General features: G+C 33.9%; 6 protein-coding genes across 6 annotated transcripts; 4 read left to right on the forward strand and 2 right to left on the reverse strand.

Moving 5' to 3' along the window:
- The first annotated feature begins 2,796 nt into the window (after positions 1 to 2,796).
- Positions 2,797 to 5,287, forward strand: LOC110600940 (protein ULTRAPETALA 2). Its single transcript, XM_021737891.2, has 3 exons — positions 2,797 to 3,100; positions 3,786 to 4,098; positions 4,880 to 5,287. Exons 1-3 carry the CDS (start codon positions 2,863 to 2,865, stop codon positions 5,052 to 5,054), a joined length of 726 nt encoding a protein of 241 aa, XP_021593583.2. The 5' UTR covers positions 2,797 to 2,862; the 3' UTR covers positions 5,055 to 5,287.
- A 4,342-nt stretch (positions 5,288 to 9,629) lies between these two features.
- On the forward strand, positions 9,630 to 11,026 carry LOC110602713. Its single transcript, XM_021740306.2, has 2 exons — positions 9,630 to 9,899; positions 9,992 to 11,026. Exons 1-2 carry the CDS (start codon positions 9,683 to 9,685, stop codon positions 10,777 to 10,779), a joined length of 1,005 nt encoding a protein of 334 aa, XP_021595998.1. The 5' UTR covers positions 9,630 to 9,682; the 3' UTR covers positions 10,780 to 11,026.
- Positions 11,027 to 14,598: 3,572 nt separating this feature from the next.
- On the forward strand, positions 14,599 to 16,158 carry LOC110602552. The gene is made up of 2 exons (XM_021740101.2): positions 14,599 to 15,024; positions 15,115 to 16,158. Exons 1-2 carry the CDS (start codon positions 14,808 to 14,810, stop codon positions 15,900 to 15,902), a joined length of 1,005 nt encoding a protein of 334 aa, XP_021595793.1. The 5' UTR covers positions 14,599 to 14,807; the 3' UTR covers positions 15,903 to 16,158.
- A 1,546-nt stretch (positions 16,159 to 17,704) lies between these two features.
- On the forward strand, positions 17,705 to 19,059 carry LOC110602603. Its single transcript, XM_021740163.1, has 2 exons — positions 17,705 to 17,978; positions 18,078 to 19,059. Exons 1-2 carry the CDS (start codon positions 17,753 to 17,755, stop codon positions 18,869 to 18,871), a joined length of 1,020 nt encoding a protein of 339 aa, XP_021595855.1. The 5' UTR covers positions 17,705 to 17,752; the 3' UTR covers positions 18,872 to 19,059.
- A 789-nt stretch (positions 19,060 to 19,848) lies between these two features.
- LOC110601459 (receptor-like protein kinase THESEUS 1) lies at positions 19,849 to 23,456 on the reverse strand. The gene has a single exon (XM_021738605.2). It carries the CDS (start codon positions 22,770 to 22,772, stop codon positions 20,241 to 20,243), a length of 2,532 nt encoding a protein of 843 aa, XP_021594297.1. The 5' UTR covers positions 22,773 to 23,456; the 3' UTR covers positions 19,849 to 20,240.
- Positions 23,457 to 26,504: 3,048 nt separating this feature from the next.
- On the reverse strand, positions 26,505 to 27,115 carry LOC122721925. Its single transcript, XM_043951113.1, has one exon. It carries the CDS (start codon positions 26,945 to 26,947, stop codon positions 26,741 to 26,743), a length of 207 nt encoding a protein of 68 aa, XP_043807048.1. The 5' UTR covers positions 26,948 to 27,115; the 3' UTR covers positions 26,505 to 26,740.
- Between the last annotated feature and the right edge of the window lie 166 nt (positions 27,116 to 27,281).

Here is a 27,281-nt window from a genome sequence, read left to right on the forward strand (position 1 = left end):
AGTTGTAATTTGTAGGTTGCTCTTATTCTTATTATAAAAATAAATTAAAACTATGCTTATTACTTAAATCTATTTTCAAGAAAATATTTTTATGCTTTTATTTTTAAATACTAAAACAAAATCTAAAATATCCATTTTAAATAAATTCTTAAATCTATGTAAATTTAAAGTTGAGGTTTTAAATTAGATTATAAAATTGAAAATTTTAGTTATTGTTGTGATAAAATATAAATTTTTAAAATTTTATATCTAATTAAATAAATTATTTTAAAAATAGTTATAAATGCAATAAATTTATAAAATGTGATATTTTCTTCTAAAATTAAAATTTTTAGTTATAATTATGATTAAATATAAAATTTTGGCTTTCTTGTATATAACATGTTAAAATTTATTCATAGTTGAAAAGAAAAAAAATCAGAATTTAAAATATTATATATCTAGATTAAGTTAATATATCCAAAACATTGCAAATAATAATTTTATTTTTTATTTTAATAAATAAGATACATCTGAATAAAATTTTTAAGATAGATTTATTGATCATACTTAGATTAAGTTATTATTAGATAAATTCGACTGCATCAAAACTATCATATACGTTATATCAGACTACGAGATATATATGATATGATTTATATTTATTATCATTAATTTTTTGTTATACACGAACGACTGTAATAAAAACACGTATGAAAAAGAAATTCGGCGCGATACACTCTAACAATGCTACTCTTAGGTCCACTGGTGTTCTTGAACATCTGGAAATCATGCCAGGAAGGTAAGTAAATGTGAGTATATCCTGGCAGGTGCAAAGCAGATTATTCAAACCTAGAAGGATTCAATTCATTGGTAAGAATTTAATTAAGTTCTATTTAAAGGCCCCATTGGTTTTTCTCTTCACTCGTGCTTTGAGACCTTGTGAGGAATTTTGTTTGGCTTGCAGCAGCGCCATTGAGAGAGTAGAAGAAAGTTTTGGGAATGGTGAAAGGTAAATTTCGATTAATTTAATTTGCTTCTTTTTTGGTGATTTGCTTATCAAAGATCCATTATTGTTGTATGCATGTTCTAAAGAAGAGTAGTACTGTGCAGTGAAGTGGAAGTCCTTGTGGGTTATCAAAGTTTGCAGCATATAAATCTACAACTAGATTTTTTTCCCCTTTCTATTTCCTTTTGATATGAAACTCTTTCTTTCTTTTTTTATTTTTTTTTCAGGCTTTGCCCGTAATTTAAAGGAAAAAAAAAAAGAATTTTACTATCTTTTTATTTGGGTATTTCAAAAATTCAATATTTCTTATTCTTTTTTATATTTGACTAGAAATTATAAGAGCAATAGATTTTTGGAAAAATTAAGAATTCATTCTGTTGCGAAACTATTACCTTTGCTATATGCTATTGCTCGCATACAAGATCGCCTTCCCAATAAATTTTTTACTTATTAAAAATTGGACCAAGAATCATTTTCCCCATTTTGATCTTTTGAAATAAGATTTGGATCAACGCCAAATTTATCGCTTGAATTAAGTGTTCTAAAATGATTACATATATACCTAATGGAAACCCTTTTTAATTTCCTAAAATCTGAAGAAATAGACGATATAATCTTTCTGTTTGGAATTAGAGATTTTTATAAAAAATCAATGAAAATTATTTTTGTTTATATCAATTTTTTTAATTTAAAAAAAATAATTTTTTAAAAATAAATTGAAATTATATATATGATTTTATAAAAATATATTTAATTTTTTTTCTTATAACTTGAATCATTCAAGTGAAATCATAACATTATTTTCTGTTTTATCCTTATTTGCATCAAAATTTTTTATGTAGAAATTTTAAATTTTAAAATTTAAAATTTCAATTTAGCTTATATTGAGCAGAAATATACGTATATATAATCCTAATTATACATAATACTGAAACTTATTTCTTAAATATTTAGATAATTAGTTTCCGTTTCATTTTTTTGTCTTCAATTAGTTTGTTAGGTTGCATAAATTGCCACAGATATCTATTAAGTAAATACAGACAAGAATACATGAAAACATGCATACACATACATATAAGGGAAAACCACCGTAGAAAGCCTCTAGGACAACCTTACAATGAGCTTAAAGACTTTCTATGGTGATATAAAAATCCCTGTTTACATGAAAAATAAAAAAAAAAAGGATGAAAAATAAAATAAAAAAAAGGGTAAAAACAAGAGAGCAGAAACAGGCAGAAATTTGATTGTTACAATAAGCTATAAGGTTTTGCTGCCTAAGTCTATCGATCATTTGAACATATGGGCATCATGTCTTCATTCTATAAATAAAGCATGTTATATATACACACTGAGGTGCAGAACATCGAAAGTAGGAAATACTACATATTGGAGAGGCATCATGATCTTAATTATCATTTACAAGAACCGGAAATATTATATAGAACATAATCTATATGTGGATTCAGAGATAATTAAGACAAGAAATGTAAGAAATAACAGATGTAATAAAGAGTTGCACTTAATATGAAAACTAGTTGTGTCCTAAATGTTTTCCCAAGTGATTTTCCTTCACATGACCAAAATAATCCACTTTTTTTCTGCGTTAAATATATATTGTATAGAAAGATATAACATGCAACCAAAGCACAAAACCCTCAAGACACTTGTCTGTCGAGCTTTGGATTCTCTCTCTGTTCCTCTCGTCTTTTCCACGTTTTGGCTGCCCATGTATTGCTTCTTGACATCTCTTTGAAAAGTGGGTTTCAGTTTCTTTATACACCCAGATTTGATATACATATATATGTGAGTTTTTGAAGACATCATATATTCTGAGTTTGCCGCAACAAATCTTTGCAAGGGGTTTCTTCTTGATTATGTTTTTAGACGCAGCTGGTACGAGCAGGGAAATGGAAATTGAGATTCAGATCAGCGAAGCCCTTTTTGTTGAGATGGAGCTACAAGACATGGATGGATACAAGAGAGGACCCGATTACGTTGAAGTGAACTGTGGATGCACTAGTAGGAAGTATGGCGATGCTATAGGAACCCTTAGAGTTCATGCAAATGGCCAATTTCTGATAGCCTGCGATTGTAGTTCTGGATGCAGGGAGCGTGAGTGTATCTTGCAGATCACCAATTACTCTTTCCTATTTCCTTTTCATTATATTCTTTCTACATTTTATTCTATATGTTATTATATGAAACTTTGGGCTTGTTTTCTTCAATTTTAATTTAGCTTAATGGTTCTTATTTTCTTAATTAGGTAAAAAGTTTTGTATGCAAAATTTGTTGATAAAATGCAAATGCACACACAAATATATGAACTTTGAACCTTCGTCACCACAGGGCAGGCAAATTTCCGTTAGCTAGATCGCCAAGGAGTTGTTTATTCATTGATCATTAAGAGGTTTGTTCAAGGTTTTTTTTTTTGGGAGGTGAATTCTATCTTTTAATCTGAGGGTGTACGATGATAAACTAACTGTTTTCAATATTGAGGCAGCATTCTAGGTGAATATCTATGGGGTTCAATGAATCTTATAAAGATATATAAAAAGGAAAAGGTTGATTCCTTGAAAAAGAAGTGAAACCTTGAAAAGTTTATACTCTTGGCTCCTCTACCTGTAGTTCTTGTTTTTCCATCCCTTGATAAGGATAGAGAATAATTTCAAATCTTCTTTTCATGCACGTTATCTGGATCATTGATTGTTTCCAGAAAGGGACCTGTTTACCTGAGCTGACAATAGTATCCTGAATGTATAATAGTTTCTTCATTTTTGCTAACCAATGATTTGTACAGAGAGATTCACGCCATATGAATTTGAGAAGCATTCAGGGAGAGAAGGTAGCAGGAAGTGGACCAGCCACTTATGGGTGCTAATGAAAGATAAAAAGGTGCCCTTGTGGAGAACCCCATTGCTCAAGTATTATAAGCATACGGCTAACGGGGCAAGTGGGTCGATGAGACGAATATTTCATCGTGATGAACTCATTCAGTGCTCCAAATGCAAGAAAGAACGCAGGTTTCGCCTGAGGACCAAGGAGGAGTGCAGGATCTACCATGATGCTGTGCTCAAGAAAAAGTGGATTTGTGCTGATAGGCCTTACGACAAGTAAGCACTCAAAACTCCCTCTCTTTCTTATTATGAGACAGACATTTGATTAATGGTCTACTAGTTTGACGCTCTTCTGAAGATATAATTATTCTGTAGATGAATAGCTTTTGAATTATACGACTCAATACACAATAAGAGTATTTCCTTTAAGTTGAACTCTTCCTTCTAAGAGGCTTTACAATACCACTGCTATTCCGTTCCATGTAGGATCAATACATAGAATGGCAAACCAATTATAGAATGGCACATAGCTAATTACCCAATGATTACAACAACTTTTCTTGCCAATATAACTTATACTTTTCATAAGTGAACCCTAAAAAATGCAAACTACTACTTTTTCTTTTACAAAAAAATAATATATAATGTCATATACTATCATGATCTTACCGCTTTATTATATAATTTCTTCATGTCAGAGTTGCAGTTATAGCCTCAATTATATTCATCATAATTTGATATGGTTTAGAGAGTTCCAAGTTACTTCTCTCTTTCTCTCTCTCTCTCTCTCTATATGCATAGTATTGCACTTGTTTTGGCAACTCTTTTCCAGTTTACTTTCATCTATTCCTGCACAATCTGCCACACTCTCAACTTGCATCTCTCTCCTGAACTGTTTGTACAAGTTGTGCCACATTACTTTGCACCAACTACACTTCTAATTCTTCCTTCACCTGTATCTACAGACATGCAAATGCTAGCATACATAATGTAAATCGTGTACTTTTCAATTAGAAATTGCCCGATATGGTCATATTTTTTTATGTATGTTATGCAGAATAACCTGCAATGATGATGAAGAGCGGGCCAGCCGCAAGAACAGCAGAGGTTGTCCTCGGGTACCGGCTTGCGATGGCTGCACTTCTTGCGTCTGCTTTGGCTGCCTCAAGTGCAGGTTTATTGACTGCAACTGCCGCACTTGTGTGGATTTCATGCAAAACGCCGCACCTTAGGTTATGTTTCCATTTCGAGTTGTCCGCACTTGCCCATGCAAGTGCAGAAAAGAAGTTTCCTAGAGTTCTGATTTTCAAGTTTTCCTGAAGAGCAGGTTATTTCAATAAATTCCTTGCTGTTTCTGAATGAACAATGGTGTTTGCCATGTCATAATTATATATGCAATTTACAATATTTTCCAATTCCAATGTATTTGAACATATGTGTACCCTATGGGCGATAGGGATATATATTGCCGGTGTTTAAATAATTCAAGCCTTTGACACCCACTAAATACTTAGCTAATTTTTGTGATGACCTTTTTTTTTTCTGGTGAATGAATTTTTGGCAGGCATGACTGGTGGGAGTTAAAAGTAGTACTTGATATGTAAAGAAATCTGATAGATGACAGCAATGGCAAATATTTTGCACGACACAGTTAATTGGTTTAGCTTGCTCGCATATCAAACTCCGACGACGATGACGAGTCTTTCTCTAAGAGACACGCCTCTGATTGGACTTATAATCACTTGAACGCTATACCTGCCGCAAGGATGTCAAAACGTGGAGGTGTTTACAAAAAATTACAAAACTGGATTGGGCCAAAATAATCGGCCCAATTCTGTTTTTCAAAATTACAATAAAATAACACGAAAAGCATTAGAAGCAAAACTGGACTGGCCATGAATTAACAGGCCTTCCATCTTTGCCTCTCTCTTCTCTTCTCCTTCCTTTCCTGTTCTCTCTTGCGCTTTTCCTTTGCCTCACTCATCATGGAAGATCTGGACAAGAATATGTCTGAGCTGATCAATAGAGCCCAGAGTCTTCAATGCTCAGACACTGTCATTTCATCCAAGAATTTTAATGTCAACACTCTCAAGGCAGCCCTAAGTAAAGCCTGGATAACTCGCCGTGCCTATCAAGTTCTCAGCAAAGGGGCCAATCTATTCTAGTTCATATTTGATATTCTTGAGGTCGATTTCAGGTACGTGCTCACTAACAGACCCTCGACGGTACATAATCAGCTCCTTTATTTACAAGAATGTTCTTTCGACACGGTGATGAAAAAAATTGATAAAAATAATAAAATTTGAGTCGTGTGTGAAGATGATTTTTCTGAAATTTAATTTTTGAAATCAGAAAAATAAAAATTTATCTTTATTTTAAAATATAAAAAGTAAAGAGAATAAAGCAGAAAAAAGAAATTTTTTTTTTTTTTAAATGGAGACTATAACAGGGAAAATCAATGCCTCTAGGATGTTGAATCAAGAAGAGGCTTCTTTAAAGAGTAACCTCTATGAACCCACGATTATGTCATGATTGTTACCAGCTTCGACGTTGACGGCCAAGCAAGTCTTTCCTTCTTCACATCTGAGTTTACCACTTCTCAAATCCAAATCCCACAATCAACCATTTCTATTTCTGCTTGTAATCCAGTTCTCGCGTCGCTCCCTTTTACACCCAATATCAATCCGAATGATTTATCCTTAAACTCTCCTTCCATTTCACTACCAAATTTGTTTATCAAAGGACCTCCCGCTCTCTTACCCAAATAGACAAACATAGTGATGTCTAAATCCTCAATTCAAAGCTTGTCTTTGAACACCGCCCTCCTGGGTTCCCGGGTGAGGAACCACCTGCTGTGTCGAAAAACCCTTCACCCTCCTCTCCAAACCTCACCGTCGGCCAAGTTTCCTCGAGCCAACCAATTTTCCAAGACTATGCAACCTCGGATGTGAGTCTACCTCTAACACAAAACCTGCCACAACCCAAAGAGCTACAAATAACCTTTCTGTCAAAATCTCTGATCCAAGAACTTTTCAGAGATTTCATGGTACAAAGAGGAAATCAAGAATTTCATGCACAAGATTTTTTCAAATCCTTACTCTATCTTCTTGACCATTTTCGGTCGGCTGAGCAAGGAACAGGCTTGAGGGAGGGTAGAAACAAGTTCGGTAATTGGATGAAAGCCATAACCTTAATTAGAACAGGAAAATCAATGGCTCTGGGATGTTGAACCAAGAAGAAGCTATTCGAATAGTAACCTTTATGAACCCACGATTATGCCATGGTTGTTACCAGCTCCGACGTTGACGGCCAAGCAAGATCCTTCTTCACGATCTGAGTTTTACCACTTCTAAAATCCAAACCCCACAACCAACCATTTCGATTTTTGCTTGTAATCCAGTTCTCGCCTTGCTCCCCTTTACACCCGATATCAATTCGAATAATTTTTCCTTTTACTCCTTCCATTTCACCACCAAACTTGTTTATCAAAGGACCTTTCGCTCTCTTATCTAACTAAACAAATATAGTGATGTCTGAATTCTCGGGTACAACTTCTCCGACCTTGAAACAGGTAAGCTCAAATTAAGCCAAACAATTTTTGAATCTACTTTTTATTTAATCTAACATAATTAATTTAAATTATTTAATAATTTTATATTAATTATTATATATAATTTTAATTTTTGATATTTTACCGGTACGGGACGTCTTTCTACATTGAGCAACTGTTACAGTGCAACCTCCGATGTGAGCCTACCTCTGACACAAAACCTGCTACGACCCAAAGAGCCACAAACAACCTTTCTGTCAAAATCTCTAATCCAAGAACTTTTGAGAGATTTCACGGTACAAAGGGGAAATCAAGAATTTCATGCATAAGATTTTTTCAAATCCTTTCCCGATCTTCTTGACTATTTTCAGTCGGCGATGTACCTTGCTGAGCAATGGGTGGCTGGCATAAGAAACAAAGACATTAATTGTGATATCGTGGGAAAGGACTCTCAATGCTCCACCCTTCAAGAGGAGAGAACCACGACCAACCAGAACACGCGCCATCCTTTTATTACTATTGAGCCATCCCTTAAAGCTGAAGGAGAACAACCCATTTATAGGAACACATGGAATGAAAGGAAGCTTAATCTGGCCCAACGATATGCACCGATTCAAGTTCCAGGGAATAATTTGGGCCCAAAAGATCTCCTACACCTGGATCAGCTTATCCCACTGGCAATCCAAATGTTCTTTCTAAATCGAGCCCATGTTTTAAAGGAAGAGCATCAGCCGAATGTTCACTGCCAGAAACTAGCTATTTCAGGGAAAATTCAGGGTATTACGAAGCATCATTGGAAGAGATTAGCCAGAGCTAAGAAGCAATCCTCAGTGGTTATAGAAGAAGTTAACGGTGAGAAACAGAATGAGGGAGGAACAGAGAAAAGGAAATCGGATGTTCTCTCCGAAGATATTGCTAAAAAGCCATGCTTGAATCCGTCAGCAGTGCTCTCTGAAAGGGCGGAGGTAGCCAGCTCCAAATAGCCCCACCTATCCAAATGAAGCTTTTGTCATGGAATTGTCAGAGTGTGGGGAATCCCCTCGCAATCCATAACCTTAAAAGGATGTATAATATCCATTCCCCAGATCTTTTGTGCCTACTGGAAACAAAAAATAGTGAAGGGAAGGTTAGGAAGTGTATTCAGAGTAGCGGACAAAAAATAAGAAAAATTGTGATATTTTTCTTTGTAATCTTTTGACGCAATTTTAAATTGTATATGATATTTTAGCTTTCATAACCTGATTAATACAATTTTTCTTTGAAAAAAAATAGAAAAAGCAAGAAAAAGTAAACTCGACGGATCAGAGAATTGGCATAATCCTAGGCAAAGAGATGTATCGAAGATCACATTACAGCAGATCCAAAACCTCAATAGACTAGAAGGGAAAAAAAATTTAAATCATAGAATTAAATTAATATTGATTGTTTTCACAATGCTATATAATTTGTTTTATCATTTGGCAATGTTATTATTGTAAATTTCTTCCGCCAATATGACTTTGTAAGATATATCTTTTAAATAAATTTATTTTATGAATTCACAATTTTTTAGTACAAATCTGCATTAAAGTTAAAGTGTGCTTTGAAGCTTTTCATGAACCTTTTTTATCGTTAAAACATATCCTTTTAGTTTTTTTTTTTTAAAAATATATATATATATACATCTCACAGTAGAATTCCAAAAAATTATCCGGTGACTGCATTAAAGTTAGCCCTAGCCGAGCCAACTTCTGTGTACAGAATTTACTTTCGGCATCAATTGTGGGAATAAAAACTAAAATTAAATATTTCCAAGCCCTATGTTGATCCCAAATTCTTCTCCTTGCATCTTTGATTGAGCATGAAGCCATAATTTGATCACTTCAAAAGAAATCACAACAATTTGGCTTGAAATCTACTTTTGATTATCAATCCAGTGCCACGCCTCATTGAATTGCATAATGTGTCCTCAATGATGCTCAAGTTCCTAATTTCCTGCCGGCCATTTTGAAGTACAGAGGACAGTCTCGTCTGGGGAAGTAAAATTGCACTACGAAGGCATCAATAATCACCTATGGGCTTCCCTTTCATAGAAAGCAATGCCATATGCAAGAGAGTATCAGTTCAACCCATGTTCATGCGAAAAATATAAGCTAAACTTAGATTAAATCACAAGTTTCAAAAAACTGTTTTAAAAATAAAAAACAGAAATCAGATTCAGAAGTATGTCTGCTTGGAGAATTCTATATATAGCACCAGCAGAAGGTGAGTTCAAGCATCAATCGGGCTTGTTCCTTTTCTCCTTTCGTCTATCATTAATTAAAGAGAAGTATGAAGATCTTATTTATCAGTCTTCTCGCCTTTATTTTAGTAACTATACAAGCAAATGCAGCAACAGAAAATTTCTGGTGCAGCAACCCAGGAACACGATGTTATGGGAAGTATGTGAGGTGCCCTGACGAATGCCCCAGCACTTCCTCACAAAACCCAAAAGCTAAAGTTTGCTATGTCAACTGTAACAATCCACATTGCAAGCCCGAGTGCAAACGTAAGCTAGCTCACTATATTCTTTCATTTCAGATTATTGGGGATCATTACATTGAACTAATATAGTGAAACATATGTGTTTGATATTTTCAGGTCGCAAACCAGATTGTAACACCCCAGGATCGGCATGCTATGACCCCCGTTTTATTGGTGGTGATGGTGTTGTTTTCTATTTCCATGGCAAGAGCAATGAGCATTTCAACTTAGTATCAGATTCCATTCTCCATATTAATGGACGTTTCATTGGCCACAGGCCAGCAGGCAGAAGCCGGGATTTCACTTGGATTCAAGCCCTGGGCATCCTGTTCAACTCTTACACCTTCTCCCTTGAGGCCACAAAATCAGCAACTTGGGATGGGGAAGTTGACCATCTAAAATTCACCTACAATGGGCAAGATTTAGTCATTCCTGAAGGCTCTCTCTCCATCTGGTACTCCCCACGGAAAGATATTAAAGTAGAGAGAATATCAAGCAAGAACAGCGTCATAGTCACCTTGAAGGATACTGCTGAGATTTTGATCAATGTGGTGCCAGTGACTAAAGAAGATGACAGAGTCCATAAGTACCAAGTACCTGCTAACGACTGCTTCGTCCATTTGGAGGTGCAGTTTAGGTTCTTTAACCTATCCCCTAAGGTTGATGGAGTACTGGGCAGAACTTATAGGCCTGACTTTGAGAACTCAGCAAAGCCTGGTGTTGCAATGCCAGTTTTGGGAGATGAAGAGAAATACAAAACCCCATCGCTTCTCTCTGCAAAATGCGAATCTTGCATCTTCTCTCAAGGTGGCTCAGAACAAAAGACCTCATCGATAATAGATTTTGGCACTCTAGACTGTACCCGCGGGGCTTCGGCAGGTTATGGAATTATTTGCAGGAAGTAAATGCCAAAGAAATTGCGGCTTACCAAGTACAGAATAATAGAAGCTAGAAGCTTCAGGTAGCTTCCGGGTGAATAAGTAATGGTGGCTGCCCATATATGTGGTTTAAGAAGTGTAGTTCACTCATTCCAGTTAAAATTGTGAAAGATGCTTTGCCTTTTTTTATGCATTGGAAGCTTATGTTGAACAAATAATAAAATAAGTTACAAAGAAACAAAATCCTGGTTAAGTTGCTTGGGATTTTTGTTTTTATATGATCTAGTTACATTAGATTTCTTTTTCTAAAGAAAGATTTATTATAAAAATATAATCAGGAGAACTTAGCATGAACACACCACTAAAGCCCACAAACTAAGCCAGAAAAAAAATCTCTAACCTAAGCATTGACATACTAAGAGAAGAAACTGTGAGAACCATCAAACAGAACAAACAAAACCAAAAGCCAAGACCAACAAAAGACCAAGGCAACTAAAATCTGTACAACCTCAAAAACACCAGCACACCTAGCAAAGTGACTGAGGGCAACCCGATTCAAGCAGCCAAAGAAGCAAGTTACAGCTACTTGATTGTTACAGCCATGCAAAAGAAACTTATTAATTGAAAGATTTCTTCAAAGAAAGCATAGCCTATAAATGGAAAACATCTTAAATATCTGCAGTCACCGAATAATTTTACAGGGTCTTCCCTTCTCCAATTGCAGTTAGCTGGGAATTTGTATTACTTCCAATGTAGTGACTGATCGCTCTGAAATATTCATATTTATTAATATGGCAGCACAAAAGAAATTCAGGGAATCTCAACAAGGAAAATGAACTCATTTGGGCCAAAGTTCAAGAGGTAGACAGCACCAAGCCTACTATCACATTTAATAACCTATGCATCCTTCTATAAATTGGGAATTCAAATCCTTGCCCAAAGCTTTCTACAGCCCTAGTAATTAGTAATTATCAATTATCATATAAGCTAATGATCATTACAAAAGGCCAATAGCAATCCTATGTCAAGGGACGCCTGAAGATCACACTGCAGTGGGTGTAAAACCAAGTATTCATCTAAGAGAAAATTTGCTTAGACTGAATTTTATATATATTCAAAGCCTAAAAAATTATTGTTAATCCAAATCTCATAGGATAAATCAATTTAAACTGGATCAAAATAAAAATTTTCACTTATCTAAACCTCATTAAATTGGTAGGGGTAGTCCACTAATTTGGCAGGCTTTTTGCTTGATAAGTGTTTTATAAGAAAATAATTCGTAAACCCTCGTTTGAAAAAAAATATTTTTCAAATTAGAATGAATTTAGATACTACCTCATTTTAGGTAAAATTTTTGAAAAAATTAAAAATATACTAAAAAATAAAAAAATAATAATATCTTACCACACCTATGAAGTGTGGTAAGGTATTATATTATATATATATATATATATTAAAATTAATTTATACTATAATGTTTAAAATTTAATAAAACTTACAATTTAATCTAAATTTTTAAAATAATAAATAATTTAATTTTTAAATTTTTATTTTATTAGTAAAATATTTATTCTCTTAAATTTACTGTCATTCATAAAAAAATAATTAAATTTTGAACTCTTTCAATATATATAAACACATTTTATAAGAGCATTATGTTAAATATTTGCTTTGTTGTATAAACCCTTAAATCTGACTTTTAATTTATATTAAGATATTTATATTAATTTTATATTAAATATTTTTCCACTTGAATCTTTAATTTTTAAATTTATTATTTTTCAATTTATATCAAATATTTTAATATAATTTTGTATTAAATTTTTTTACTATGTTAAAGTAATAAATTACTTTTTTTAATATAAAAATTAAATTATTATAAAAAATAAAATTCAAATAATTAAATTATTATAGTTACATAATAAAATAGTATTCATTAAGTATATATTTTTATCATGTTAATATAAATAATTTAACTTTTAAGTGTTTGTATTTTATTTTTTTTATTTTATACATCTATAGGTGATTATATATTTTAAAAAAATTTATAAATTTTATAAAAAAATTTATTATATTAATAAAATTTAAAAAAATATTTAATATAAGACTGTAATAAAATATTTTAATATAAATTAAAAATTAGTAATTTAGAAGTTAAGGTTTGAATCATAAGAAAAAAATTTAATAAAAATCTACTATAAATATTTTAATATAAATTAAAACTTTAAAATTTAAAATTTAAAAATTTATATAAAAGTAAATATTTAATATAAAATTGCTATAAAATGTTTTGATATATATTAAAAGGGTGGAGAGTATATTTATTTTTTTATGAATAACAGTAAATTTAGAGAATAAATTTTTTATTTATAAAATAAAATTTTAAAAATTAAGTTATTTATTATTTAAAAAGTTTAAAATTAAATTATAAATTTTATTAAATTTTAAAGATCATAATATTACATTAATTTTAATATATGTATATATATATAAAATATCTTACCCCACTTCATAAATGCGTTATGGTATTAATTTTATAAGCACAGTATTTAATTCTTTTTATTTATTTTAAAAGTCAAGTGTACTTTTAAAATATGGTAAGTTTTACCGCATTTTAACGGTGGTAGTCTCTAAATTCACCTTGATTTGAGAAGAAATTATTTCTCGAATCAGGGGTTTAGGAATTAATTTTTTAAAAGACCCTTATTAAGGGAAAAACCCTAATTTAGCGGTGAGGAACCGAATCATGAACCAATTACTATGTATATATCAATTTTGATAATTTAATTCAAATTAATACAAAATAATTTTCTAAAAGATCATATCTTTTAATTATTTATTTATAGAATTAATATTAATAATTTTCGCATTATTGCTTAATTATTTTATTTCTTAATAAAATAAATATACTTATAAAAAATATCTCTGTTTAGACAAAAAAAAAAAAAAACATAATTCAATTGAGTTTTTATAATTATGCATAATTTTACTTTTTTTAATTAAAAGATAAATTCTTTCAACATAAGAAAAATAAATTATTTAAATTAAATTCTCATACACTATTTGACATGATTCGTTCTTGTAAAATCATGCATATTTTATTTTATTTGAAAATAAAAAATTTTATAAATTAAAAAATATTTTTTTAAAATAAAAAATAATTAAATTAAATTCTTGTGAAATTTTGAATTTCAAATAAAAGGAAAAATTTTTAATAATTGAGAATATGGCTGTATAAGATATAAAGATATATATATAGAGAGAGAGAGAGCTTCTAATAATTGGATTTCTTTTATGAGAACATAATGTTTTAATTCAAATCAACTTCAAAATTAAAGTGTCTTTTTGAAGAGAATGAGCACAACTTTTTGTTATGAACTTTTTTATTGTTTAAATACATATTTTAGTTGTATATATATATATATAGTTCTTAGAATAAATATTTACATAAATACAAATACTGAATGGTTTAAAAAGGGAAAAAAGAAAATTCCTTGTGTTGTGCGGAAAGTAGCCTTGCTCTTTACATGGGATATAAGCAAACAAAAATTTTGCATAATATTAATTAATAAAACCCAATATTTAAATTTAAAATATAAACCAAACCAACCTTTGGATTCTATTTTACTCTATGGGGCCAGAGGTAATTGAAACAAAATGATAAGTAATGATCTATGAGGAACAAATTTTCTAATTCCATATTACTTGCTTGTTGCTTCATGGCCCTCTCCCACCCTACTTTTGTTTATACATACTTTCGGCATCAATTATGGAAATAAAAGTGAAATTTGATTCCAAATTGCTTCTCCTTTCACAGAAAGCAATGGCGTATGGAAATGAGAACCAATTCAGCCCATGTTCATGCTTCGGATATAAGCTGAAATTAGATTAAATCACAAGCTTAAATAAACTCCTTTAAAAATGAAAAACACAAATCAGTTTCACAAGTATGTCTGCTTGGGGAATTCTATATATAGCACCAGCAGAAGGTGAATTCAGGCATCAACCGGGCTTGTTCCTTTTCTCCTTTCGTCTATCATTAATTAAAGACAAGTATGAAGATCTTATTTATCAGTCTTCTCGCCTTCATTTTAGTTATCATACAAGCAAATGCAGCAACAGAAAATTTCTGGTGCAGCAACCCAGGAACCCGATGTTATGGCAAGTATGTGAGGTGCCCTGATGAATGCCCCAGCACTTCCTCACAAAACCCCAAGGCTAAAGTTTGCTATGTCAACTGTAACAATCCACATTGCAAGCCCGAGTGCAAACGTAAGCTAGCTAACTGTTCTTTCATTTCAGATTATTGGGGATCATTACATTGAACTAATACAGTGAAACATATGTGTTTGATACTTTCAGGTCGCAAACCAGATTGTAACACCCCAGGATCGTCATGCTATGACCCCCGTTTTATTGGTGGTGATGGTGTTGTTTTCTATTTCCATGGCAAGAGCAATGAGAATTTCAACTTGGTATCAGATTCCAATCTCCATATTAATGGACGCTTCATTGGCCATAGGCCAGCAGGCAGAACCCGGGACTTCACTTGGATTCAAGCCCTGGGCATCTTGTTCAACTCTTACACCTTCTCCCTTGAGGCCACAAAAGCAGCAACTTGGGATGGGGAAGATGACCATCTAAAATTCACCTACAATGGGCAAGATTTAGTCATTCCTGAAGGCTCCCTCTCCATCTGGTACTCCCCACAGAAAGATGTCAAAGTAGAGAGAGTATCAAGCAAGAACAGTGTCATAGTCACCTTGAAAGATACTGCAGAGATTTTGGTCAATGTGGTGCCAGTGACTAAAGAAGATGACAGAGTCCATAAGTACCAAGTACCAGCTAACGACTGCTTTGCCCATTTGGAGGTGCAATTTAGATTCTTTAACCTGTCCCCTATGGTTGATGGAGTGTTGGGCAGGACATACAGGCCTGATTTTGAGAACTCAGCAAAGCCTGGTGTGGCAATGCCAGTTCTGGGAGACGAAGAGAAATACAAAACCCCATCGCTTCTCTCTGCAAAATGCGAATCTTGCATCTTCTCTGAAGGCGGCTCAGAACAAAAGACCTCATCGATAATAGATTTTGGCACCTTGGACTGCACCCGCGGGGCGTCTGCAGGATATGGAATTGTTTGCAGGAAGTAGATGGCAAAGAAATCGTGGCTTACCAAAGTACAGAATAATAGAAGCTAGCGACTTCTAGTTAAATAAGTAATGGTGGCTGCCAATATATTTTCGGTTAAAAATTTAAAAGATGCTTCCCCTGTTTTTTATGCATTTGGAAATTATGTTGAAGTCATTGTTTTGATATCTAGATGGTGTTTGTCATTTCATGAAATTCCACAATCACATATGTTCATACGGATTCTTAATAAATTGGGAATATATAAGTTTCAAATCCTTACCTAAAGCCTTCCACAGGATATCCAACCCTACCCCAATTTTGCTTGGTTTTCACTTGGCTTTCATATGCAAATATTTCCAACTGAGAGATGAATGTGTGTCATGTTTAATTTCCTACCGTATTTTCAGTTTTTGTCTAAATTTAACTCAGAAATTTTATTTTGCGGACTAAATCGAGTTTAAATTGAAATTTTAGAGGTAATTTATTCAAAAAGTTTTTAATTTTCTTTTTAAAAATTGATCTGCTTCCATAAATACAAAAATAAAATTGACAGTAGGCAAATTTGAAAAATTATTATCACTTATCTGTAATATAATGATCTTTACAAATGCCATTTATTTTTCCTTTACATGGGACAGCAAGCAAGGTAGATCTTTACAAGAGCATTGCATGTCAAGTAAAAACCTGAAAAGGAATTATAGAACTGCCCACAGAAAACGAAGCATCCGAACACAAAACCAGCGAGCCACCCACCAGGAAAACTGAAATACTCATCCAAAAAGAAAAGCATAACATACTAAACCCAAAATCTATATATGCAGCCGCTACACATGCTAAAAAAATTTATTTAGTGAGTATCACGTGATATATGAATGATTAGAGATGGTAAGGGGTTGGTATTGTTAGCTACTCGATCCAACCGAGTGTTAAAAAGTAATAGATTTAGATAATTATAGTTGAGTTTGATATGAATTCAAATTTAAAAATTAATATTTGAATCAAATTCAAATGTTATACATAGGTACTAATTACACAATTCGTTTATATAAATAATTAATTTAATATAAAAATATATTTTTATAATAATATTTATAAATTTTTTATATTTTTCATTTAAAAATTTAAATTTAAATATTTTTTAAAAATATTAAATTTTTAAATAAAAATTATTAATAAAAAATATTTATATATAAATTATTAATTAAGATAAATAAAATTTAAATTTTATTTGAATAATAATAATTATATTTGTAATAAATTTAAATAGTTTAGATTAATTTTTAATGGAATTTGAGATGAAGTTTTAAATTCAGTTCAAATGCTAACCGATTACATCCTACGAATGGTGTTATACTCCCAACCATTAAAATTGGAAAGAAAAAAATAGTAACCTACTGATATTTTTATTTATATGCTATAGGAAAATAGCTTTTCGTCGTACCACATCATACTCTCCGTGTATTGCATCATTTCCCTTGTTTACCAGGCAAGAATATATATACATGTCCACTCACCCACATGGTCGCAGCACGTTATCTGGCCCTTTATTCGCTATACATGAATGTACAGATTGACATTGTCGAACCTTTCAGCTCTCTTCCAGCCACATCTGAAAATGTATCCATGTATTCTGTGTACGTGAATGCCAATTTGCAAGTATCGTACTTGTTTCCAATTTAAAACCATAGTTACTTGCATTGACCAAATTTAATGATCACATAATGTAATGGATCAGAAATTCAGAAACTTCGATTCCTTTGAGACAGAAATTAAATATTAAGAAATCCCACTTGCGGAAAGAGTTTCTATAAAACAGAACTTGTGTTAGAAGCAAGTGCATGTACAGTTGGGCCATTGGAAAAGCAAAGCTATGGCGATCTCTAGCAGCAGCAACAGGTTATTCATCATTCTGCTGCTTTTTGTTTCTGGTGCATCAGAAATATATGCAGCTACTGTAACTTGCATCAGAAGAGGGCCTTGTTATCTCAAGAGGGTAAGTTGCCCAGCTCAGTGTCCAGATCTCTATCCAACCGACCCAAAAGCAAAAGCTTGCTATTTGAACTGCAATTCACCCATATGCATGCCTGAATGCAGAAGTAAGTTTATTTCTCTACAACTTTACGTAAATGAACTTATTCATTTCATGGGATATGGTAACTCTTTTATTTAACAAGTTTCTGTTTGTTGATTAATAGATCGAAAACCCAATTGCAATGCGCCTGGAGCAGCGTGCTTGGACCCTCGCTTCATCGGTGGAGATGGCATTGTCTTCTACTTCCATGGCAAGAGTAATGAGCATTTCAGCTTAGTGTCTGATCTCAACCTGCAAATCAATGCCCACTTCATTGGCCTCCGACCAGCAGGCAGAACCAGGGACTATACTTGGATTCAAGCCCTTGGTATCCTCTTTAATTCTCACACTTTCTCGCTTGAGGCCACCAAAGCAGAAAAATGGGATGATGAAATTGATCATCTAAGATTCACCCACAACGGCAAAGAGCTAGTGATACCAGAAGACCATTTATCTTCGTGGCAGTCCCCAGAAAGCAACATTAGAGTGGACAGAACGTCAAGCAAGAACAGTGTTCAAGTCACTATCCCGGACGTTGCAGAGATATCAGTGAATGTTGTGCCCGTAACTAGAAAAGATGATAGAATCCACAACTACCAGATACCTTCTGATGACTGTTTTGTTCATTTAGAGGTTCAATTCAAGTTCTACAGCTTATCCTCGAAAGTCGAAGGAGTTCTTGGAAGGACTTACCAGACTGATTTCAAGAACCCTGCAAAGCCAGGAGTGGCAATGCCAGTTGTGGGAGGTGAAAACAAGTACAGGACAACTTCTCTGCTTTCTGCTGATTGTGGCTCATGCATTTTCTCTCCAGATGGATTCTTGGAACAGAAAGAGGAGGCGGCGGTGATGGATTTTGGCACGCTGGATTGCACTGGCGGTTCCAACGGTGGATATGGAATCTTTTGCAGGAAATAAGAACGAAAATTGCTGTATCAGTACGCTCGAAGAGCATTGGAAGATTTCCCTTTTCAAATAATAATTAAAGTTTGCCTGATAGGGTATAACTTGGCTTTTGTGATTCTACAAAAAAAAATGACCATCCCTTTTTGCCATTTTTGTATCTTCAAAGTTCAGCAATCGAGTAGAAAGTTGGCTTTTAAAAAGTGTTTTTTTTTTTTTCTTTTGGTGCGTATGGATTAGAGAGGACCCATTCCATTAAAGTTATTTTCTGGTCTGCGACCCAGATGGAATCCGAAGTTATTTGGGAAGAAAAAGACTGGTGAGGGCTGGTTACTGTACGATTAACTGAATCATTAAGTTTTTGTTTAACCAAACCATTGATATTAATTGATCTCAGACGACTGTTTTGAGTATCTAGTATGGAAGCCCACGTGACTTGATACTTAGCTTTATATTAAAGTACATCTAAAGATAACTTAAGGTTTATGGCAATGAGCAATGGCATCATCAATCTATTGCCCATATACAAGAGAGTGTCAATGGTCACTGAAATGAAGCAATCCTCAACTGGGCAGCCAGGTCCAGGGGGCATTCATGATATTGAGCCAAAGTTTTCCGTTTCTGACAAGGATGCTTTCAGTTTTAGATCGTTGAGGACCATAGTCCCAATAAAAGAAAATGGGTGAGAAAGATGGAGAAGAAAAGATAAAACACAAAAGATAATGTTGCAGAATTACATTACAGCAATGCACTCCAAACAAATTACAGCAAGTTTCAAGTGACTAGATTAGCATTGCAAACAACAGGAACGTAAGCAGGTTATAGCTAGTTCATTCATAAAGTAGTAATCAGCCACGTCTCAAGAATTGCAGAATCAAGTGTAGCTTGAAAATAAGAGTGCAGGAGGGCAATGACGCAGGTTACCTCACTCACTGGGCAAAAAGCACCCCAAGAATAGAACAACATTTCATCAACACAGAAAATCAATCTGCTCGCTGAAAGTAATTTATGACTTATTTCTATTCTCATTCAGTAAAACATAACATAATAATATAAACCCAATACATTGAATATCTGGTAACTGTGTGAAAAATTGAATGGGCAGCAGGAACCCAGATGAATGTAAAACAAAGACAATGAGCAAATGTTATGGTGCGTTGCACGCAAATGCTGATGGATTAATTAGTTTCCATCATTGAACTATATTACAAACTAAATATACTATGGATGAAAATGTGAAGGAAAAAAAAAGGCAGAATAATTTAAATGCGAAATAATCTTAGTTTATTCCCTTGGCATTTTCCAGGAACTCTCTACACCAGGACCGGATGGCCAAACAGTCACTAGAATTTCTATTGACTGAAAACGGTGGGAGTTTTACTTTTCACCTTCCGCGAGGATTTACTAGCTGGGAAAATACAGCACTTGTTGCGGCATCTTCAGCATCATCATCTGTTCCAGAGTTCCCTCCATCAATTATGCTTACACTGTTATCAAATGGCTCAAGTGGTGTCAAAGGAATGCCTGGAATATGGTTTGTGCTATTATCTTCTGGTTCCATCAGTGCAGATGAGGTTTCCTCAAGCTGCAGAGCATATTCAAGATTCCATAAGACATCCCCCATCGATGGCCTATCAACTCCATGCTCAGCAAGGCATTTCTCAGCTGTCTCCCCAAACTTTTTGAGAGAAGCTGGATTCACCTTTCCCACCAGATTGGGATCCATGATGTGGTCCAACATACCCTTCTTCTGCCAGGTCATTGCCCACTCTGCTATATTAACTTGTTCCCTAGGAAGAACTGGATTTAAAGCTGGTCTAGTACAAAGAACTTCCATTAGAACCACTCCAAATGAATATACATCTGATTTCTCCGTGAGCTGTTGCCTTCGGAAGTATTCAGGATCAAGGTAACCAAAGCTACCCTTAACAGCAGTGCTCACATGGGTCTGATCAAGAGCTGGACCAGTCTTTGAAAGGCCAAAATCAGCAACTTTGGCTACAAAATTCTCATCCAACAGAATGTTTGTTGTCTTGACATCACGATGGATAATGCTTTGAGCAGCACCTGTGTGAAGATAATGAAGGCCCCTTGCAGCACCAATACATATTTCAAGACGTTGCTTCCATGATAATGGTGGTAGATCTGTTCCATACAGATGGCTCCTGAGAGGTCCATTAGCCATGTATTCATAAACAAGAATCATTTCTGACCGTTCATCACAATAGCCAATAAGTGAGACAAGGTGGCGATGACGGAGCTTGGATAACATTTCGATCTCAGTTCGGAATTCAGCAAGACCTTGTTCTGATCTGGGGTTTCCTCTTTTCACTGCCACTTTGGTCCCATCTTCAAGTGTACCCTTGTAGACCCTGCCAAAGCCACCAACCCCAAGAAGCAGGTTCTCATCAAACTTATTGGTTGCATCAAGAATTTCTTGGAATGAGAAGAATCTGCCAAGGTTGGAGGAAGCCAATGACATGAAGCTTGCTGTTCCACTCTTTTGAGATGCTGTGGACATCTTTGTCATGGTTTGAGAATTTCCATACAATGGCAAAGGCAGCAATGGATGGCCCTGGAGGGTGGTCTTCGACTTGCGGACCACCAAGCAACAGTAACAGAAACCAATAAGAGCAAATGCAGCTACAGCTCCAACAACTGAACCAATGATGATTCCAGTCATGCTTTTCTTTGAGGGTGATTCAGGAAGAAGGCTCTCAACAGAAGAAAGCCCATCCAAGCTTTTAGCTTCATTGCTGATCTTTATAATCTCCAGACCGTTCATGGTTGCATTAGTGATATCTGCTTCCCTATCTGGGCCAACACTGACAGTCAAAGTATTGGAATCCAGAGACGAATTAGAGACAAAGTCTCTGTAATAGGGTACATTCAGATCATTGGTAAAAGATGATAGGTCAAAACTTTCAAGGGCGCTATCATCATTAATATAGAGATTGAACACAAGACTATTCAATGCTTTGCTAACAATATCACAGAAATGCACCCGAATGAAGTAAGAGAAATTCCGATTGACAGGAAAAACCCAAGTTATGTTGAAGTTCATGTTGGCAACATTTGCATTTCCCATGGCTTCAGCAGTGGCATAAACCCAATTTGGTGCTGTTTCAGTTGTGACGGAAGCTGGATACTTTATGGATGCAGGGTTAGCTGTGACATTCACAGCAGAACTGTTCACATGTAGGTATTTGGCATCATTTTCCCAAGTTCTTCCAAGAGTATCATTTTGTGCCGTTATCAATGGACCTCCCATGTTTAACCGGTAAACAGTTTCAAAGGCAAGTTCAGAAAGACCGCTAAAAGGGGCACGTGGATTTACAGAAAATGCCTGGTCAGGGAAGATTCCATCAGGGATAGAAACAACTTCAATTGCATTAACAAATGCTACGGAATTGTTTGAAGGGATGAAGGAAAGGGTCAAGCTATCAGATGTCACATTGACTGCATACTCCTTGAACATATAAGAACCTTTGTAGTTCTTGAATGTGAAATTGTTCAAGAGCACAAACTCATCTGTGACTACAGTAATTGATGCAGATGTCAAGTTTTGGCCAGAGTTTGGAACAGGGTAAAAGTAGAGGCGGATCCAATGCCTTCCTTCTTGCTGAATTTCGAATTTGTAAGATGCTACCTTAGAGAAGATTCGAGCAGATTGATAGATAGGGGATGGGAAACTAGAATTGGAGACAGCAACAACAGAGGTTACACTCTTCAATGTGAGGGAAGAATGCTGCGAATCAGGAACAAAAGTTCTACCTTGGAAGGTAACACTTTGGGAAGAACCACAAGCAATCAAGTAATTATCAGGAGGAGAGAATGTGGCAAATGATGTATAGTAACCAATAAGATCAAAAAGAACAAGAGCAAGAAATATAGGTAACCAACTCAAAAGCTTCATTTCAGCGTTATCCAAAATCCCCCAACTCCCAGCAAACAAGACAATGACCAACTCCCAACTCAATAAACCATAAATTACATGCACTGTCTAGATCCTAAACGGCTAAACCCGAAATCAGTTACCAGTATCTAAGTCCCATTCCGCCAGAATCTCAGAAAAATTAATGGAACTCCAAATTGTTTCACTAAGACCTCAAGAGACCAAGTTCTGGAAACCCAGTTCCCCAATCACTCACTTCCGAAAACCCATATCCTCATAAACCCCAGATCTACCAAAACCAAATTCCAACCAAATATACCTCTGTATAAAAGTGTATACAAACTACTGCAATCTGGAAAATGAAAAGAAATAAAATGACAAACTTTGCTGATAAATACACCCTTACCTCCAAGAAAGAGAAATGTAAAGAATTTGGTAGTGAGGGTAATTTGGATTTGAATCAAATATCAATACTCAGTTGACGTTGAAGGAGTGCAGCCATGAAAACTCATCAAAGCAGATAGCTTTTTAGTGGGGGAACTATAGCTATAACAACCCTTTCCAGGCTGGCGATTAGGCTGTCATTTACCAGTGGAAAAACGAAGGACCCACACAGGAGCAAGAAAAAGGACATGAAACTTCTTGCTTCATTCAAATCTATCACTAACCACTAAAAAAAAAAATCCGAAAAAATAAAAAAGCACCCAGCTGTTAATTTTTAAGAATATGTTTGATTTTGATACTCGGTATCTTAATGTAAAGGTTGCAATTTATAACAGAAAACGCCATGAAAATATATGTTCTTGATGGTGAATATTTTAATTATTTATTTATTTATTTTAAGGCTCACATCCATTTGCATAAATGTTTATTTATCTATTTATTTATTTATTTTAATTGATCCGAAATGAACATAAAGCTTAGAAGGGAAATGGTTGCTGCGCTGGGACCAGCGATCTCTGGGACCCCCTTCTACGCGGCTTTGAGATTATAAAGGGACAACTTAGGCGACGTTAAGTAACGGTTTTTGATCGGTGTTGGGACCGTTTGGTGGTGCGATATGCAAATGTTCCATGTTCTACGTTGATGGTGATTTGTCGGCGATCATGTCATGTGCTGTTGTTTCATCTAAATTCTTCACTTCCTCTCAACCACTATACGAATTAGGATTGGTGTAAATTTTTTTCTAATTAACAGTAATCCACAATGGATCTATTTCACTCCATTTTTTCAAAACTTTAATTATTACTAATATATTGATAAAAATATTTAATTTAATAATAAAATACAAAATTTAATGATAAATTCAGATAAATTTTAAAGGTTTCGAATTTTATTTTTCAATTCTTAATTTTGAAAGAAAATTTTAAATTTGATTTTTCAGAAGGATATTATTAAAAACAGCGGCCACAAATTTAAAGAAATTAAATAATTGTGAAGAAAAGGAAAGATAAATCCCTTAACGGCAATAATGGAGCGTTAATGAAGGGTGACGCAACGAAGAAAGACATAATCCATGACAGAATCAATACCTAACGACTGTTGTGGTTGACGTGAAAAATGTCCGTTAGTAATTTTGAATTTTATATAAACCGCCGCACCGATGCACATGGCCACCAACGCAAAAACAAATGTCCCCATCACTTTCCTTTCTTTTCATTTATTGCATTTTTTAAAATAAATAAATTTTATATTAAAATGTGGAGCTAATCTTTCAGTTTGTTATGGAAGAAAATTATAGTGATTATAAGCTGGACGTTCACAATTAGTCCCACTCAGTTTATCTTCATATGGAAAGGACATTTCTTCTTTCCTCTTTTTTTTTTTTTACAGCATGATTAGTGTGACCAATACCCACTTTTGTTGACGAAATTAAGCTAATTGGAAGACTACCCAATTTGCCTGCTTTTTTTATAAATTACAAATTTATTTTAATTTTATGCATGAATTTTTTTTAACTGTAAAAAATGGATATCATGTGTACATCCATGTTAATATTACATAGTTTATCAATTTGATTTATGAAAACGGCAAGAGCTTTATAAATTCATCCTTAACTAAATAAAGAGATTTTACCAATAATTTCCGCGGAGAAGTATCTTCACCTTGAGACAAAAGCACGAGTAGAATTAGACAAAAGCTCGTGATCTTGCTGGGAGAGTTGATCCCAGCAAGCTCACTACTCATAGTTTATATTTTTCTAAAAAATAATCATTACAAAATGTTTTATTTGCTGAAATTAAAACTAAAATGCCAAGAAAGTTGACACATGTAATAATCTATTGTATTATGAATTCTCACTAAAAATGTGTTATCTTTTTTTTTTTTTTTAAATGTTACTAGTGATCAAAATCAATATAATTAATCTAAGAAATATCTTTATTGTATAGTCTGTTTGTAGTTGAGCCAATTGAACCCACATTATATATATATATATATATATAATCTAAGATTGTAAGGCAATTAATTTTGAGTCCATAATCATCCGCGATTCACGTTGAGGCCGTGAATAAAGGCTAGGCTCGCGTTTCATGTCCAGTGCCAAAATTTCAGGCATAATCATCATTAGTCATCACCCACTCACTAATTATTTGTCAACGGAACTAACATTATCCTTTTTGTTTAGAAAAAAAAAATCCTTTAAACTATTAAAATATATAATAGAATCGGTTTATTCTTTTTATTTTTTTTTAATTGTACTTTGAACGACTTTTTGTCAATTGATTAGTTAAAAATTATCTTTTCTCTCTAACTTATATGAATATAAATATTTTTAAAAAATTTACAGCTTAATATTTATGTTTTAACTTTATGAGACAGAATGTCAATCTTAGTATATCACATAGATTTTTCAGCCTTCCATAACTTTTTAATTGCCACAATTTTCTACTCCAAAATAGTGTTTGATTAAATCTAAATACAATAATTAATAAATTTTATGTAATTTTATTCATAGCTTGCTTCACTTTATGTTATTATATAATTTGTCAGTGTAAAGTTTAGAACCGCATTCGGGTTTGTTCAGCCTTGGCAATATGGGGCCTCGCTCAACTCAAGGCCCAATTTTAGATATCAATGATTAACTTTGTTTTGCCCATTTTAATTTATGTGATGAAATATTAATAAATATATTATCATTACTAATACTTTTTTACTTAATTAAAAATGTGATTATTATAACTAATTTTTAGAGTACTTATTTTCAAATACATTGAGGAATGAGAGACTAAGTATAAGCCTATATATCATGATATCTCCATTGGGATTTTATCTATTAAATCCTTGTATTTTTTTAAATTATTAATCCTAATATTCTTGTCTGGTCCACTATAAACCTGAAGACATAAATATCTATCAATCTCTGTACTTGCTCAGTGCTTATATACACCAGACAAGGTTGTGGTGTTGGATGTATAAAATGGCAGTTATTGTTAGGAGTCCCAAGTAGATAGCATTAATAAGCACTGCCAAATGTTCTTTTTACACGCAAAGGCTCCCCAACCAACATGTTCATGCCTCTGCCTTTACCTGTTCTTTTAAGAAAATGGCTTTTCATAACTGGCGTTTTGCTTGCTAAGTGCTTGTGCATATTTCTCATACCATTCTAGCCACCGCATACTGATTAAAAAAACTACTCTAACATCCATTCTAACTAGATTGATTCTTCCTGTTTTGAATTTTGTTACATGGGAAACTTTTCCAAGAGAGCTTTTCAATATCAAATTCTCAAGTATTCTTAAAAGACTCCATTACTGAAACTATCAATTCAAATACATATATATATGGACATCGCAAGATCTCAAGCTCGCATCTCTTACAGCTGAAAACGAAAATTCTCTTCCTCTACTAAAAGAAAAAACTTGAGGAAAAAAACACAAAAACAAGAAGAAGAACAGAGTTTCCTCATCTATACGTGTATAGTTAATTAAGAAGTAGTAGAAAGAGTTGCAGTAATGAATAAATCTGATAAATGTCTCATGAAAAAACTTCTATCTGTAAGATTTAAGAATAGCTCCACAAAACGTACACATAATAGCTTTCCAAGATTTCCAATAAAATGGAATACAACAAAACCTGGTGGCAGTTCTCATGTCAGCCACGCTAGCTCCTCTGCCGCAGCGCGAACATGATCCGGCCACCGGCTTGCTTCTCCTAATCTTCCTTCTTTGATCCACCAAGAAACAGAAAAAAACCATGAGGGTAGGCAGTAGGTTTTCTAATATTCCAGCTTATAGGAGCACAAATAAATACATCGGAATCTGTTAGAGTCGAGCTGTTACTATATGACTAATTTTTCCTATATTGGGATGCATACATTTAGTATAAACATCATAGTACGGAGTTAGCCGTAGATTATAAAGTGGAAATGGTTGGATTATGGACGCGTGGAAGGAGTAGTTAAGCAGTAGAGGTTTTGACGATGGAATGGTGGGATGGCTGCCTCGGAAATCATGATCGTAGCGTGGATGGTTGGCAGTTGGGAATTTGCAGGTAAAATTAATTGGATTGTGACATTGGGTTGGTGGGTAA

Source organism: Manihot esculenta, chromosome 15, assembly GCF_001659605.2.
Source record: "Manihot esculenta cultivar AM560-2 chromosome 15, M.esculenta_v8, whole genome shotgun sequence".
Taxonomy (NCBI): Eukaryota; Viridiplantae; Streptophyta; class Magnoliopsida; order Malpighiales; family Euphorbiaceae; genus Manihot; species Manihot esculenta.

What these genes read in the sequence shown, in the direction of transcription:
- LOC122721925 (XM_043951113.1), bottom strand. Translation starts at nt 26,947, where the DNA reads ATGGTTTTTTTCTGTTTCTTGGTGGATCAAAGAAGGAAGATTAGGAGA.
- LOC110602713 (XM_021740306.2), top strand. Translation starts at nt 9,683, where the DNA reads ATGAAGATCTTATTTATCAGTCTTCTCGCCTTTATTTTAGTAACTATA. An exon ending in TTGCAAGCCCGAGTGCAAAC is followed by an intron (nt 9,900 to 9,991) that starts GTAAGCTAGCTC and finishes TGATATTTTCAG; the next exon opens with GTCGCAAACCAGATTGTAAC.
- LOC110602552 (XM_021740101.2), top strand. Translation starts at nt 14,808, where the DNA reads ATGAAGATCTTATTTATCAGTCTTCTCGCCTTCATTTTAGTTATCATA. An exon ending in TTGCAAGCCCGAGTGCAAAC is followed by an intron (nt 15,025 to 15,114) that starts GTAAGCTAGCTA and finishes TGATACTTTCAG; the next exon opens with GTCGCAAACCAGATTGTAAC.
- LOC110601459 (XM_021738605.2), bottom strand. Translation starts at nt 22,772, where the DNA reads ATGAAGCTTTTGAGTTGGTTACCTATATTTCTTGCTCTTGTTCTTTTT.
- LOC110602603 (XM_021740163.1), top strand. Translation starts at nt 17,753, where the DNA reads ATGGCGATCTCTAGCAGCAGCAACAGGTTATTCATCATTCTGCTGCTT. An exon ending in ATGCATGCCTGAATGCAGAA is followed by an intron (nt 17,979 to 18,077) that starts GTAAGTTTATTT and finishes GTTGATTAATAG; the next exon opens with ATCGAAAACCCAATTGCAAT.
- LOC110600940 (XM_021737891.2), top strand. Translation starts at nt 2,863, where the DNA reads ATGTTTTTAGACGCAGCTGGTACGAGCAGGGAAATGGAAATTGAGATT. An exon ending in TAGTTCTGGATGCAGGGAGC is followed by an intron (nt 3,101 to 3,785) that starts GTGAGTGTATCT and finishes TGATTTGTACAG; the next exon opens with AGAGATTCACGCCATATGAA. An exon ending in GCTGATAGGCCTTACGACAA is followed by an intron (nt 4,099 to 4,879) that starts GTAAGCACTCAA and finishes TATGTTATGCAG; the next exon opens with AATAACCTGCAATGATGATG.